The 17,561-nt window shown below is 45.4% G+C and overlaps 1 protein-coding gene across 6 annotated transcripts in view; it reads left to right on the top strand.

Annotated features, from left to right (window-relative positions):
• Positions 1-17,561, top strand: part of CLUH (CLUH binding protein of NUMT mRNA) — a 380,789-nt gene that overhangs the window by 312,909 nt on the left and 50,319 nt on the right. For all 6 annotated transcript variants that reach the window (XM_078679315.1, XM_078679314.1, XM_078679317.1 and 3 more), the window contains exons 17-19: positions 9,807-9,891; positions 11,007-11,160; positions 13,782-13,921. In XM_078679315.1, the coding sequence (XP_078535441.1) occupies positions 9,807-9,891; positions 11,007-11,160; positions 13,782-13,921 (379 nt within the window). The remainder of the gene's footprint in view (positions 1-9,806; positions 9,892-11,006; positions 11,161-13,781; positions 13,922-17,561) is intronic.

Genomic DNA, 17,561 nt, shown 5'->3' with positions numbered 1-17,561 from the left:
CCATGTCGAAAGAGGCACTTTCTCAAGCCATTCAACCGAAGATGTGATTCTCTCCGTTGTGGAAGATATGAGGAAAGAAGCTGGCAGTATTGCCACCCTGGCATTGGTACCACTTGACCCCTCAGCGGCATTCGACATTGCTGACCATGAGCTTTTGGTGGAACGTGGTCTATGGGGCACAGCACTTGACTGGTTAGTGTCCTTTCTAAAGGACCACTCTCAGTCAGTCCGTTTATCTCCATTTGGCTCTCTCACGGTCCAACCCAATTGCGGTGTCCCCCAGGGATCTTCTCTGTCCTACAACCCCATGTTTATTTGTATATACTTCCCCTGGTGCACTCCCTGAAACAAATGAAGGTGAGAATCGACAACTATACAGACGAAATTCAACTACTTTTTGTTATCTATAATTCGCCAGCTCCCAAAAATGAACTTCAAAACTCAATGCTATTCATCTGTGATTGGATGAATAGAAAACTTAAATTAATCGCAGATAAGATGGAGCATGTTTTAACTAGCAACACGCATGAGCCATGAAAATTCACATTCTGGCCCGTTGCAATGCCCCCCACCCCACAAACCACCCGCCTCCACGACTCATCCGCCCCAGCCTAAGAACTCTGTAAAGTCTCAGAGTTCTTGTTGATAAAAACCTGTCCATGAAGCATCAACTAGGGGCAGTGATCTCGTCCTGCTTTCTGTGCTTCGGAAATTCAGAAAAATTGGCAAATTGTTTACCTCCGAAGCTCTCAACCAGGTCATTCTTGCATTAATCATCTCGCGGATAGACTAAGCAAATTCACTTTACATAGGTCTCTCTGAAAGCCTCACTCGGATGTTACAACTGGTACAGAATCAGGCAGCCAGATACATTTACATACAACTTGGGGATAACCAATTTGGTATTAATCCCCGTTAAACCATCGCTCGAAATACAGCTTTCCCACCCCCCGATGGCTCATCGCCCCAGAAGATACACCGCTCAGCTACGTCCCTCAATTTCGGTGTGGACTGTTGGATTTTTCGTCAGGAGAGGACTCGCCTTGGGTGCTGCTTGTTGCGTGCAAGGTACGTCGTGGTCGCCTAGAGACACTTCCACCCGCTGCATGGTCCCGAGCCAAACTCCTAAGGTGCTACAAAGTGCACTTCAGACTTCCCAACGCTCCTGAAACCCATACCTTCAATGGTGTAGAAACATAAGCGCCACATATAAAATATGAATCAAATGCTTTTCTGCCCTCAAATGTGTGCTGGCCTGTGAGATTTTCCTGTTCACTTTTACCTGCACACTACATGCCGAGCATTGCCTGACTCTAGATGGAGATGATTCCAGTCAACCTAACTTCTCCTTAAGGTGCCGGACCTTAAGATGGCACTACCTCAAACCTTTTATTTTTATTGTTTCCCTGAAGTCTCACCTACCTCTAAAAGTGTAGATCACTACTTCATCAGATTCCTACTACACTAAGGCTTCTCAGGACTCATCCACGCTCACCAGAAGACCTCACTGAAAGACCAGACTTTACCCTACTTCTCACACCAGCGCCTTACCCTAACGATCATGCTGCATCCTGACCTGAAATGGGCTGGGGAAAACTTCTACACTCTGGTCTACCCCCCAAACTCTACAAAACCGCTGCTAAATCCTTAAAACACGCCACCCTAAAAAGACACCCTGAAACACTGATATCCGACCTGTGCTTCAAAGCGGACGGTGGCACCTGCATAAATAATCTCATTTCCTATTCTAGAAGACCCGCCGCATGGCGCAATTCTTTAACGCACCTCCTTAACGTTCGCTCAACCAGTAACATTCCTTACGGCACTAAAACTCTCAATCGCTCCCTCCTCTACCCTATGCGCAGACCTCACCATCACCCTCTACAAAAATGGCATTTTTCTGATCCAGGCCTCAACCAATCATCTGAATAAATTTGCAGATCTTTTCATCTGCCTCAGAAACCATGTCCAAGACACTAATGGGATAACTAACACCTGCACCACTGACCCACCGTCCAACCAGCCTACTATGCCCAGCCACCCGCCTACCCCCACCCCCAAGGACGCCCACGGCAGCTCCTCCTATCGCCAATGACCCACCGTCCAACCAACCTATTATGCCCAGCCACCTGGTTACCCCCTCCCAAGGGCTCCCACTCCAGTTCCTCCTATCCCCCCAGTATGCCTACCGACCCCGAATACGTATGCTCCCCTATACCCTTGATCCCCTCCCTCCCAGCGCCCCACACCAACAGGGAGACTGATACGCCCACACTGACCCCGGACTTAACTCCAACTATTCCTCCTTTGGCTCCCAACAATGTTCGCCCTCACCGCTATCACTCGCCCACCGGCTCATCTAACAGAGCCGCTTCCAGACCTCTGACCTACCCCCACCTCCCCCTCTCACCAGTCAGCCACCAAAATCGCAAGCTAGGTACGCCACTAAAGACCCTGGAGTCTACTTAATCCAACCTACCTTCCCCTTCTCCCTTACTTGCCCCTGGGACTGCTCCCGCACCTTTGCCCAAACCTTTGCCTCCTTGTGCTCTTGCACCCCCCTGCTTATAGTGATCTAGAAACTCTGCACTCCAGAGCGACTAAACTCACTCAGAGCATTCATAGATCCATTCGGGACCTTATGAACCTCCTTCACCTTGCCGAGCTCTCTTGCCAACCTCAAGTCACCTCTTACATCCCCCCTCCGTTCTTTGAACTGCCCAAACAGCCACTCCCGCTACCCCTGAGATATCTTCGCCCGCGCAAACAACCCTGCCACCTCTCAGAGGAGGAATCCTGAGCTCTTGCACTCTCCTAAAACTCTACTACCGCCTCCTCTAACCCTCTAGACCTCACGGAAAATGAAATCCTAGACATCCTCCAAGACCACAACCCTGCCCAAGCCATCCCGTGCCCACTGGACACGAATCCCGGACACCCCATCAGCACGGTCACCATCAACCCCAACAGGCCTCCTACCCTCCACCACAGAAGTGTGATGAAAAGCAACCTCGCACCTGTAGTCCTGACCGTCCAGACCCCCGACAATCCCCCAGACCCCTACCTATCTGGTCTCTTAATTGCCGCTCAGCAGTCAAGCATGCAGCTGATATTACTGACCTCATCCTGAACAAAAATTTAACCTAGCTATTCTTACAGAATCTTGGCTCAATGAATACTTCTCCCCTTGCCTGGACTTATTAGTCCCTCCCAATTACAATATCGCCAGACTCGACAGACACTCCAACAGGAGAGGAGGAGGAGGCATTGCCTGCATCTACGGTTCCTCCCTTCTTGTCACGGAACTCTTGGCGGATACCAATGACTCCTGCGAATACCTCACACTCTCCATTTGCAGCAACTCAGTACATGTCTGTAATTTGCAAATTTTTTCCCACCCTCCAGGCTCCAACGACTATTTCACCGATCACCTCCTTGAAATCATCACAACTAATGCCAAAGAGATCTTCCTAGGTGATTTCAACCTGCACTGGAATGACACTAAAGATCCCTACGTCAACGCCATTAAAGACCTCTTAACCGACCAAGCCCTGACTCAAGCCTGCTCTCCACCTACCCACTCAAAGGGGGCCATCCTTGACTGGATCATCTCCAAGGAATCCTCAGTCAAGCTTATCTCCATAGACCCTTGCGACTGGTCCGACCACCACTCCATATCCTTCATCTTACCTGGTACACAAATCAAAGACATTGAAACCGGTGATTCCTAAACGATGGACCAGAGACACTAAGAACCTCGACCTTACAAAACTGGAGGCTCGCTGCAAATCCCCCCCCTCGCATATGACCACGGTCAGCGACCTCAATAATCATTACTCGTCATCTATAGCAAACATCCTGGATGACCTTGCCCTTCTAAAACTAAAAAGAACTCAAATCAAAGACAGAAACCCCTGGTTCACAGGTCCCCTCAACACAGAAAGGCGAGCCCTACGGCAATCCGAAAAACTGGAGACAACACCCTTCTGCTACACATCTAAAACTGCTCCGCCAGGCGAGAAACTCTTACAACAAACACATCCTCAACTCAAAAAAAGAATATTTCCGAGCGGAATTGGAGAAAGCCAAGAATAGATCTCGTAAGCTATTTGACCTGGTCAAACACCAATCTAATAAACTGGCCAAAACACCGAAAGAATCCCCCAAATCCCTAATATCGTCAGAAGAATTCTCCTCTTTCTTCGCAGATAAAATCACAACATTAGGAATTGAACTAAATGCCGCCACTTACTCTCAACCCTTCCCGGACCTGCCACCCTCTTCTGCCTCACTCCCCACGGCCTCTCCTAAAAACCAAGCCCGCTGGACTGACTTTGAATACTATGACGAAGACTCCATCTCCAAATTCCTCTCCTTCTTAAACCCAAACAACCATTTCAATGACCCGCTACCTTTCCAATTGCCTCGCTGCTGCCTCCCAATCCATTGTTCATTACTGGACTGCAATAATCAACGCCTACTCGATGACTTCCAATCTGGATTCAGACCGGGACACATCACTGAAACCACTATGCTCCACATTGTTGACGATGCCCTCCAAGCCCTAGACCAAGGCAAAACATGCCTTCTAATACTCTTAGCTCTATCCTCTGCCTTCGATATGGTCAACCAAGACAAACTAATCGAATGCCTTAAACTCAGAATGGGCCTGGATGGTGTGGTCCTAGAATGGTTCAGGTCCTTCCTCCATAACCGTTCCCAGAGATTCCTCATCAACAGCAACCTATCAGCTCCCACCCCGGTCACGGTTGCAGTCCCCCAAGGCTCAACCCTGTCCCCCACCCTCTTTAATCTTTACTTAGAGCCACTTACCGAAGTTCTTCGCACCGACAACATCTCTTACCATATGTACGTTGATGGTACCCAAATATACATCAATATCTCTTCGCTCGAGGAGATCCTCTCTCTGAATGAGACCCTGAAACTGACTGTCCAATGGCTAGCCGCTAACCAACTCACACTCAATGCAAGAAAACTGAATTTCTCCTAATCTCCCCTTCAAAAGCCGACCCGGAGATTCAGAAGTGGATCAAGGCCATCACCGCCCTAAACTGCCCGCCAACCATTGTGGACTCTGCCAAATCCCTGGGCATAATCCTTGACTGTAACCTGAATATGCGAGACCACATCAACTTGATGGCCAAAGCAGCCAAATTCCACCTGAGTTACCTATGGAAGCTGAAACCTTTCATTGATGCACCTGACCTAAAAATGGCAGTTCAAGCTCTAGTCATCTCTAGATTGGAATATGAATGTTCCACCCTTATCGGACTACCCAAGATCCCTTTAGCACCTCTAAAAGCCTGCCTCAACGCGGCTGCCAGACTTCTCACTGACACCAAAAAATTCGACCACATCTCTCCACACATGAAAGTGTTGAATTGGCTCCCGCTATAAGCCAGAATCCAGTTGAAACTGGCATTCATAACACACAACTCCCCATCTCTTCTGGCACAGAAACTAATGGTATCTGGAGGAAGCAGAAAGTCCCGGTCCGCCAAAAACCTCTTACTCCAACCTGTCTTTTTTAAGAAAAAAAGAACCTACAACAGGGCGTTCACTGGGGCCGCACCAAGAATTTGGAACTCTTTCCAACCCGGCATCAGAAAAATCCCTTCTCGTGCACGCTTCAAGAAGGCCAAAACCTTCCTCATGGGTAAATTCCTCGTCTAATCCCTGCCCTTACCCACCACATTTCACCTGACAAATCTAAGCCTATCACTCCCGAAAGAAGCTAAGACTATTGCCTCCTCCCCTGATCACTAATTATCCTGCAAAGAATATGAGGGCCGCTGTTTTTACTGTCTCTAACTATGATAGTAATCATTTACATGTAGGAGTAAGGGTAAGATGTGTTAGTATTTCTCTGCATTTTATGTTGGTTTGTAGACCTTGTATACCATGTAAAGCGCTCTTATACCCTCACGGGTCAAGTTCGCGCTCTGTAAAACACTAAAAATAAATAGGAGGTGCCTCATCACCCCTGCCCCCCCCCCCCTCCAGCCCCTTTCCCCGATGAGTAAACTACACTGGCTGCCAGTAAAACAGCGAACAGCTTTTAAAAAGGGATGAATCCTCTTTAAATCTATCTATGGTAACAGTGCAGAGTTTCTCTCTTCCTGTATCCAATGGTACCCCCCTACTCATAACTTGAGGACACCTACCTGAATTTTCTCGCTAATTCCTCCTTCAAGAAGAAGAGAATCGGTGGTTACAGATTCTCCAAACTGGCCCCCGCTTCTGGAACTCTCTGCCATCTGATATTAGATTGACCTCATCCTACTCTAAATTTAGACTGCTCCTGATGACATGGGTTTTCATACAAGTGAGTGGACAATGAGCAGTTGGTTTTGTTCCTGTATTTAGCGCCAACAAACCAATTGATGTTTGCGTGCTCTATAAATACTTTTTAACATAAGTTGGGAGTCTCAGGTTAACCTTAAAAAGCACTTAAAACCTTAACAGGCTTAAAAACACTAATAACAGTGTCACCTTGTTAGCCCAATCAGCTCATTACAATATAGCCAAAGTCTTGCCAGTGAGGAGAGAGTGTTCTGACCTTCTTCTCTCCCAAAGGCCATTACAACTCAGATTTCTATCTCGTGTTGTGCGGAAATGGAGTGTCAGGGCTTTGCTCTCTCTTCAGACAGATACATCTGCAATACATTTCAGAAATCCTTTTTTGAACCTTTTCTTCGGTGGGTGGTGCGGTTAGGGGGGGGGGGGGGGGGGGGGTGCGTATTTTTACTCATCCCCCAATACCGTCAGATTATTCTTGTGGCAAAATGAGGGTGTATCCTGATGATCCTTTAATGAGCTTCATATATTGTCTTAACCCATATAACATATTTAAGGATTGTAAGATCTTCAGGAAATGTTTGGCAAAAACTCTCAGTGATGTAGAGGAAGGCTTCAGAAGTGGTTACAAAAATCTAAGGCCGCGTATACATGCCATGGGAATGTGAGTCGAGAGCATCTTTTGGCAATACAACGTATGTGCCTCAGTGCCACCATTAGCCATCAACAAAAAAGAAGAAACAACCGCCAAGAAGTATCCCGCACATGATCCTCAGTACCTGCAATGACCGAGCAGTGTATTATGACTCCATTGAAGGTGGATCCTAGTGCTGGGAAAGGTGCACATCTATCAACAGTACTGCCACAAGACACATCCCTGAGCAAACTCTACTGCAGGTGCTTTCAAAGCTGCTAGAAACAGAGCGTGTGGAATACTCTGACCCAACTGATCGATTTGGGGCACTTTACAAGCCTGGCCAGCTCAAAGTGAAATGTGAGGACATGGAGGAAGAGGAAGGTTACGCTCTGTTTTATAACTCAGACCCACAACGGTACGACTCTAATTAGTTGTGATTCAGGGAAGAGAATTAATTGACAACAGATAACCACGGTGATCTTTATGAAAGGAACTATGAGGAATAAAATACACACCCAACTGTACTTGTGCCAGTTGATCTTGTTAAAATCCTTCTTTGCCCATTTCTGACTGAGCCCCCAGCCCACCCATTGCACTGCCCTCCACCATCCCCCCAGGATATCACCCTCCACTACTAGAAATATTACAACCCCCGCCAGAACCTCTACAGCCAGCTAAAAACCTGTGCCTGCCGCTCTGAGGCTTGGATTCATAGTTCACTGGCGCATACATCACCAGAGCCTATGTATACTTTGGATGATGATGATGAACAAAACGAAAGAGAGAGTGAGACACCCCTCCGCACACCAAGGGGGCAGGGACAAGACAGAACAGCAATAGAATTCCCCTAGGATGGAAATACAAACTTAAAGTGCAGACTGTGTAAAAAATCAGAAACTAAATATAAATATACAAATATATATATGTGTATTAACCCATCACATATTCTTCATAGTACATACAAGACTTACATAATCAAAACTAAAACACATAACATTAAAAAATGTAAATACATATATATTCTCCTTCAGCACTTACCATCACACATTATCAAATATTGAATCCATGTACATTTTTTAGATTTCAACAATTGTAACAAGAAATTTGCAAAATATACTAGTCAGTGCAATTTGGTCGACCTAATTTATAAAGACCACTTTCTTCAGTACAATTAGAATTATATCTATGGATCCAACGGTTTGTAGCTTTCACAATTATGCCTGCTAACATGGTAACTCCAAGGCCACTCCAGCCTGCTAGCACAAAGGCAGATGAACACAAAGCAGAGCATGCAGCAGTAGCTAGTGAGCAGGTAACGTCTAACCAAGTGGGAACTCACACCACTCCACAATATACCTCATAGAGGTAGTATATCTCAACATCACTCGGACATGCCGTGACCAAAAGGCCATTTGGTTAGAGGGTGTCCTTTGAGAATTCTGCTGTGTGGATCTCCCGCTGTTAGCAGGCAGGTTGTACGTCAATACATGAATGATATCTGCTCTCTGGCCGTGTATAAATGCCTAAAGTTCTGTCTGAGCGAAACAAAAGAATTAAGAGTCTGATCAGTTATTGTTCTCTAATCAGAAGAAAGGTTACCATTTATCAAAACAGTGACTCTTGATCAAAAAATCACCTCCAGTCACACAAAAAGGCATTGTCTGCTGATAGACAGTCAAGCCACCTTCTACGGGACTATGGCTGCACCAGCTGCCCTTTACACAGGATTCTCTGTGTCTAACATATGCCGATCAGCTACATGGAAGAATTGTCATACCATCACACGTCCCTCAACATTATTATTTGGATGCCATTGCATTCATTAATTCACATGTGGGACAAGCAGTTTGCCACAATCTTTTCAAATAAAGTGGAGGCATTTTATTCCTATCCCACCATCTGCATTGCTATGGTATTATATGATACTGCTTGTCATTCCTATTCACACATGTGAATCTATGAAAGATATAGTGCTAGAGAAGGAAAAAAACTGCCTACATGTAACTGAAAGGTTTCAGCATTGGTGTCTTTTATAGATTCACATGCTGGCCTTCCTCTTGTCCCGATAGAGCTATACCTTTCAATAACTTATGCTTTTCATACTCGTGCTATAAATATGATGTGGCCTCTAAATGTGATAAATCATGGTACTCTCATCATTGTCTGGACTTAAGGTCTTTGTGTTGAGGCGATAGGATTACTAAAGTGACACTTGTTTGGAGCCTTTCAAGCCTGTTCTGCTCTTATACTGATTATGTAAAGTTACTGTGGGACTTGCAACTGGATGACTGATTCCAACGTGTGAATTACAAAAAATACCTACGCTGACAAACTGTAGCTATAATTACCTTTTGTCTTTTGCATGAAATTTCAAGGTCCTATCTATTGAGATTATATTGGAAGAGCGTAAATAGCTCCTGCATGCCCCCTTTCTGTTGTTCTTTCCCAGTCCTGATATTATCCTCTGACAGTTCAATTGTCTTGATCATGTCAATTGACACACTTTAAGTTCGGTTTAAACATTAGGGAACACCTAAGCTAGCACTTCAAATAGATACTATTTAGATGAATCTCGTTCCCAAATTAATGCCTAACGGAGACTCATCATTGCAGTGACACGAGTGACAGCAGGCTACATAATTTGGCTAAGCACAAAGGTAGATTCCTCATCAATTACATCCCTTTTGACAAACAAGATAAAATGGAGATAAAAGAAGTTTATACTTCTAAGTCGTGGGGATAGATGAAAGCTGCTAAGTGGCATTTATTGATAATAGTAATACTTGCATTATATTTTTGGTTTATTTAGTCTTCAGTCAACTGTATAAGAATGCAAATTGTTTTTTTGCAGCGAGAGTGCCGAACAAGCAGTGGAGACACATCATCTTCTCAAAATCACCCTCCTAAGAGAGATATCCATTAAAACGGGAATCCAGGTAATAGCGGCATAAATTTGTTTACCATACTATAATGACCATTTTGATAATCCGTTGGTGATTCCAATAGACTAGTGGTTTACAAACTGCAGCTAGTTAAGGCATAGTCATATACATGCAATAGTGAAATGACTCCTTTAGTCCTGGTGTACCCGCGCTGTGTTGGCATTCACTGACTGAGATTTCCTCTCCCATCTTGTGCCATTGGTCGCCTATTTTATACTGAAGATTGACTCTTTCCCTTTTGAATACTACTTCATTCCATTGCGTTCATCTCCCTGCACACCCCTTTCTTTTACCCCTGGTGAAATGCTGCATTTCCAAGAGCTAGGATTTAAAGTGGCCCAGAGTGATTGGTCTGTATGCCTTTAATCTTGGCTCAGTGGCAAGTTCCTTTCCCTTTATTCGCTTAGTCGCCTGTCCAAACTCCAACCTTTTCATAGATGATGGTCATCTTCACACCTTACACTTGTCATGAATAAGCACATCTTCTGCTTCCCCTTTGCTCATACGAGTTGTCGGTTGCGCTCTGATCCATTGGATAATTCCCTCCTCCTTAACCTAGTGAGGGTCTTGTTAGATAATTTGCTGCAGTCATTATTTGTATGTTCACCATTTTATATGGATTCGTAATTAAACAGGATTGAGTAACTATTGTGAAATTTTTAACCCTGTCTTGACTTGCAGCTGATAATTTAGAAAATTGTATATAGAAAAACCACAACCAAAGATCTTGACAGTTACGGCATTATGGTCTGTACTATTTCTTTAGAAAATCCAGTTTTTGGCTCTGATTGGCAAATATTGCCAAGGACTGGTCGATGTTTCAACATTGTCATCAATGCAAAGGCCTGTGCCTTGCAAGTGCTCTGATTCACCATTTAGATCGCTTGAGTGGGCGGAGCAGGAAACCTCTTGCATGCAAACCATGCAGCCCTGAAGCTTAGGTGATATTGTGCGATTGCTGTCAGCAAGCTGATGGGAAGTAATGAAATCCTGTATTTCTAACCATGGAAATTTCCGTCCTGTGATACATATACATGGCGTCTATTCAATTGGTTTAACACCTGTGACAATGCAGTAGTATGTGCTGATTTGGTTTGCTTCCCCTGCAGATCCTGCTGAAAGAATATAACTTTGAGAGCCGGCACAAGCCCACTTTTACAGAGGAGGACATTCTGAATATTTTTCCTGTTGTGAAACATGTCAACCCTAAAGCGTCGGATGCATTTCACTTCTTCCAGAGTGGCCAAGCTAAAGTACAACAAGGTATTTAGTCCTTCTGCCCCACCTTGCTCCTGTTACTTAGCAGCCGCCTGGTTTAACAATACCTACCATTCTACGCTTCAGTTAATGCATGTTATCAATGGTGTAATGTTGCACACATCCAGCCTTACTTTTTCATATTGTGGTAAAACAAAAAATAGTTATTGTTGGTGTTTAGTAATAAAAGAGTGTGGTTGAAAGAGGATAAGACACTAGTATGCGTGAAGGAAAGTGAAGTTATGTGCACATGACCTAAAACTACCAATTTGTTGGTAGAACTTAATGTGCTGAGGCAGCAGTCGCCCAAGTGCCTTTTGCAAGTAATGTGTTGGAGATGTGTGTATATTTTATTTATGCTTGGTTAGTTTTAAAGTTACTGAAATCAATATGTATTCATAAATCTCTGTTCAGATAGCTCATAGGTACAAGAGTTTCACTAATTGTCTATAAATTCCGATGATTGTGACTCCAAATCTATTTGAAGTCTAGAATATTGGTAAAGATGAAACGACATACAACTGTGACATTGACAATTTCAGTAGGAGTATGAACATCTTGAAATAAATTGTCTTACAATACTTCATTTCTGAAATACGCTCCTACAAAGTCTGTCTTCCTGCACATAAACCGCGTGCCGCTCTGCCAAGTGTTGCTTCACTTAGATTTTTCGTATTCTGACATATTGGTTATTAGTCAAAACTTTGTTGCCTCTTTTGTAGTCACTGGAAGCTATGTCTAGTCCTTGAATAGCTTTACCGCTCTGCAGTTTGTTATAGTTGATATGTATTTTGCATTATCATCTTGGAGGGTAACCTGGCACTGAGCAGGTGTGAGCCCAGCCAAACCTAGTGCCTAGTGAGACTTCTTGAACGCTAGGTCTTCAGCTTTTTGCAGAATTCAAGAAGCGATGAGGACACTTTTATGTGTATTGGCAGGTTGTTCCATGTTTTAGGACTGAAATAGGAGAATGCACGACTGCCTAATCCTGTTTTCCACATGCTTTCAATGTGGGTGTATAGGAGTCCAGATGAGCGGAGGTGTCGGAAAGATTTATGAATGCAAACGCAATTGTTGAGGTATGATGGGCCAGTGTTATGCAGTGCCTTGAAAGTGTGGGTGAAGAATTTGAATTGTGTTGGTTGTCCATGGGCAGCCAGTCGAGCTCCTTCAGGTGTGGTGCGATGTAACACCCCTATCCAATATGATCTACCCACAAACAGTGCGAACCACAATCAAATACATTAACTAAGTATATGACCAAGCCATGAAAGCTTCAATTAGCAATTACCCTTGAATTATATTTGGCATTAAGATTCCAAAAACGCAAAGGAACATTCATATAGTAGTAATCCTCTATTAAAATCCACATAATTATTTATTGTTAACTATTTGTGAATATTTTCTTGTATTTAGTGTTCAGTTGTTTATTGTTAATTAGCATTACATAGTATAAATCAGAAGTGCTCACGCCTTCCTTTTCCTAATACGCAATTATCCTGTAACATCACTGTTGCAATACACTTTCTTCAGAAACAGTATTTTGAAGAAGTTACAATACGTGGTGTCTATATGGTAATTGTGTTTTGAGTGAATTGAAATAAAAAATGTACAAGCCCTAAAAAGAGCCATTTAAATTAGCGTTTTCTGATTTATTAAATGTTTTTTCACATAGGATGTATAATTCCTATCAAATTTCATTGTGGTGTACCCCGTAAATAAATAAGTTGATCAAGTAATGTACGAATGCTCTGAAGTAAATAGATTTGAGAAGGAACGAATCGGCTAGTTATTATTAGTATCCATAGCTCTGTCTGTCTTGCACCAAAATTAAAAATATTGCTTTGAGAAAATGTTAACTGTCCCAGCACGAAAGAAAGCCACTTAAATTTTGTCAGTGCACACATGAGTATACCAAATCCCAAAATATTGCTAAAAAGGTCATGATTTTTGTTTCATTCCAAGTGCCCATAGAGTCGAGATTCCCATGCAGTGTTAAGAAATCTAAATTTTTCAAATGTGCTAGTCCCTTTTTCCCCTGCTGAATTCTCACAATCCCCAGGATGACATGTCCATTATAGTGCAGATTTATGGAATGGAATGCAAAGGTATACCTTAGAGTCTGTTAAGTTTTGCCCCTTAAGGTTTTTGCTTTTTTGGCATTTAAGGCATGCTACTACAGGCTGCCACTGTCCACCTGAATGCACTGTTGTGTCATGTATTCGGATATCATTTTCTGACGTATATGAAGCATAGAAATAGATGTCCTTGAATCACTTTCAGTGAGAGGGCATCAAGTCTCCTATTTAACCAAAATAGAGAGCCTATATTTTGCAACCTTTTTAGGGTGGATTTCCACAATCTTTGTAGACACTGACTGCTACAAAGGCAACAAGAGAGCAAGACTGGAACTAGAGCCCGGCAGTGATTTAGTCTGTTGGATCCAGCAATGTACAGAAACCAAAAGCTGTCTATGAACTGAGTAGTCTAAACGCTGGAGCGGTAGAATCACAAGATCTAAGCAGACTGAGGTCTTCTTTGAAAAACATAAGTTTCTAGAGTTCGAGTGGACGTAGTGCACAAGTTGAAATAACCAATTTCTGCATTGTCTCAACTGCTTGTTTTAGGTTTTCTGAAGGAAGGCTGCGAACTTATCAACGAAGCCTTAAACTTGTTCAACAATGTATACGGTGCTATGCACGTGGAAATCTGTGCATGTCTGCGGCTCCTTGCTCGCCTCAACTACATTATGGGAGACTATTCAGAGGTACTGCTGCATCCTGTTAATAACTGAAACCACAAGTATCTAAAATGACAAGTGTTCGTTTAAATGAACTGATGGTATTGGTGGCATCTTCGAATCTAGATTGCTCAAATGCTGTGAATGTACACAATACAACCATTTGGCAGCCTCTGGGCCTAAAACATGCATGATATTGGAATCTGATTATTGAAGTCATTTTTGTACATAGTCCTTATCCAGTAGTGTTGCAGAAATGACATTTTGTGCTCCTATTCTACCGTAATAGATGTAACCGTGGGGATATTTATTTACTTTATTTTCATTGTTTGCCTTTATAGGAAGCTGGCTCTGTATAGGATGTTGCCACTAGGTGGTGATACCGCGTACAGAGTGTAGGGGTTCCCCAAAAGTGTTACAGGGCTTAATGTAAAACCCAAAGTGCTCAATTAGTGGTAGTGTGAGCGTGCAGCCTTAGGCGTAACAAAGAGGAGTGTAAGACATTCATTGCACAGCTGTGATCAATAATGGACACATGACTGAAGGAGATCCAGACCAATGTAAAAAAATTATACTTTGTTTGTACTTTATTTTAAAACCCAGGTCTTTGTAATAAGATAAGTATATTTTTAATTAAAAATACTTTTCACTTCGAAAAATCTAAACTTTTTCACACCTGAGCCGGTTGCGGTCGGGGGAGCCTCTAAATTCACACTGCAGGCGCCGTCTTGGAGGGCAGGAGAAGTCAGCCAATGCTGGACACTAGGTGAAGAATGCAGGGAGACTTCACTGCACAGGTGAGCCACTCGGGCCGTGGGTGTCGGGTGCAGTGTGGGCAGGAGACACGGATCCACCTGGATCCGGAGTCTTTGGAGTAGGTTACTTCTGAACACTAGAAATTGGAGTCATTGTTGTAGGCAACAGTTTTCTCAGGGGTTTAAGATTTTGCTGTTGCAATACAGGTCGCATGGTCTTCGAAGCTGGAGACAGGCCGGTAACGCTGGGGCCATGTTAGTTGTCGTTTTTGTGCTTCTGCTGCATGATGTCTTCTTTCTTCTTGGGTCGTCGCAGATCTGTGTTCCATGTCTGGGGGAGCCACCTAAATACTAAGTTTAGGAGGCATTTAAGGGAGTAGCAGGTAGGGCCAGTGGGCACCTTACCTGGGGAGACTGCACCCTCTATTATACCACCCTCCTGTGGGAGGCTGGGGTATAAACCTAGCCCTAGTCTCCCCATCGTCAAGTTGTCAGGGACTGAAAGTTGTGCTTCACCTCGCCTCTCCCACCTTAGGGGTGGGTTTGGTAGTTCTTGGCACACCTCCTATTCGTTTGAATGCTTCGCGCTGGTTTTTCCGCTCAAAGTGGGGGTGTAAACCAGGAGCTGAAATCTGATGCTAGCAGCAGAGGCTGGGGGTCACATTACAAAGACAGCAGGCCTTTGAAACTGCCCTCTTCCAGCACTGGCCCTTCCTAGGGGAGGAGGAATGACACCTCTGCCCAGGATATACCTTGATCTGGTCCCAGAGAGCAGGGGCTCTCTACCCAGGGGTCCAGAAACATGTATGGTGGTGGCTGTCTGCGTACAATCGGTCAGAGACGACACCAGGGTTGGCAGGTTTTCAGGGGCACCTCTGAGGTGCTCTCTGGGTACATGCTACAATAAATCCCACACTGGCATCAATGTTGATTTATTGAGAGGAGTAGTTTGGGACCAAACACGCATGGTTTCAGTGAAACCATCATGGGGCCGTATTACAGATGACTGTGCCAGCGCTAATTGTCGCTGTGCGCCCGAGTATATCTGTGTTTATGCGCGTTTGCTTCTGTGCACTAATACAATATGCGCACAGACTCAAACGCACATAAACACAGAGTTCAAAGTCTGTGCCAAATCACAGCGCATTACAGATCGATCCTCTGTGATGCCGTCAGGCGCATTCTCGGGTGCACAGCGATAATTAGCGCTGGTGCAGTCATCTGTAATGCAGCCCATGGTTCTGTGGAACTCGAGTGTTCGAGCTTCCAGCCCATGTACTCTCTATGGCTTCACTGGCACCTACAATATTAGGAAATAAGCTCCAATATTGCAACAGCATATCTGCTCATTCAAATATGCTCTCTCCTAGGATATAGTGCACCCTACCATGGGCTGTGAGGCCTGCTAGAGGCGTGACTTACCTATGCCTTCAGGCAATGCTAGTTGGCATGGCACCCAGACAGGGTGCCATGTCAACTTCATAGTTTTCTCCCTCACAGGGGCATAAAAGCTGCAAAGGCAGTGGCATGGTCCCAGTGAGGGGGTCCCACTTCAGCTCCCAGGCCCTAGATACTCATTCTATCTATCGCTCTCACTCTATGTATCTATTGCATCACCACAGCATCACTCAGCACCACCACAGCATCACTCAGGGGCACCACAACATCACTATGGGCTACCACAGCATCACTCAACACCACAGCATCACTCAACACCACAGCATCACTCAACACCACAGCATCACTCAACACCACAGCATCACTCAACACCACAGCATCACTCGTCGCCACCGCATCACTCGTCGCCACCGCATCACTCGTCGCCACCGCATCACTCGTCCCCACCACATCACTCGTCCCCACCACATCACTCGTCGCCACCACATCACTCGTCGCCACCACATCACTCGTCGCCACCACATCACTCGTCGCCACCACATCACTCGTCGCCACCACATCACTCGTCGCCACCACATCACTCGTCGCCACCACATCACTCGTCGCCACCACATCACTCGTCGCCACCACATCACTCGTCGCCACCACATCACTCGTCGCCACCACATCACTCGTCGCCACCACATCACTCGTCGCCACCACATCACTCGTCGCCACCACATCACTCGTCGCCACCACATCACTCGTCGCCACCACATCACTCGTCGCCACCACATCACTCGTCGCCACCACATCACTCGTCGCCACCACATCACTCGTCGCCACCACATCACTCGTCGCCACCACATCACTCGTCGCCACCACATCACTCGTCGCCACCACATCACTCGTCGCCACCACATCACTCGTCGCCACCACATCACTCGTCGCCACCACATCACTCGTCGCCACCACATCACTCGTCGCCACCACATCACTCGTCGCCACCACATCACTCGTCGCCACCACATCACTCGTCGCCACCACATCACTCGTCGCCACCACATCACTCGTCGCCACCACATCACTCGTCGCCACCACATCACTCGTCGCCACCACATCACTCGTCGCCACCACATCACTCGTCGCCACCACATCACTCGTCGCCACCACATCACTCGTCGCCACCACATCACTCGTCGCCACCACATCACTCGTCGCCACCACATCACTCGTCGCCACCACATCACTCGTCGCCACCACATCACTCGTCGCCACCACATCACTCGTCGCCACCACATCACTCGTCGCCACCACATCACTCGTCGCCACCACATCACTCGTCGCCACCACATCACTCGTCGCCACCACATCACTCGTCGCCACCACATCACTCGTCGCCACCACATCACTCGTCGCCACCACATCACTCGTCGCCACCACATCACTCGTCGCCACCACATCACTCGTCGCCACCACATCACTCGTCGCCACCACATCACTCGTCGCCACCACATCACTCGTCGCCACCACAT

This window comes from Lissotriton helveticus, chromosome 3_1 (assembly GCF_964261635.1).
Source record: "Lissotriton helveticus chromosome 3_1, aLisHel1.1, whole genome shotgun sequence".
NCBI classification, from domain to species: Eukaryota; Metazoa; Chordata; class Amphibia; order Caudata; family Salamandridae; genus Lissotriton; species Lissotriton helveticus.
Note: the sequence above shows the minus strand (reverse complement) of the source record. Positions and strands in the feature narration are given on the sequence as shown.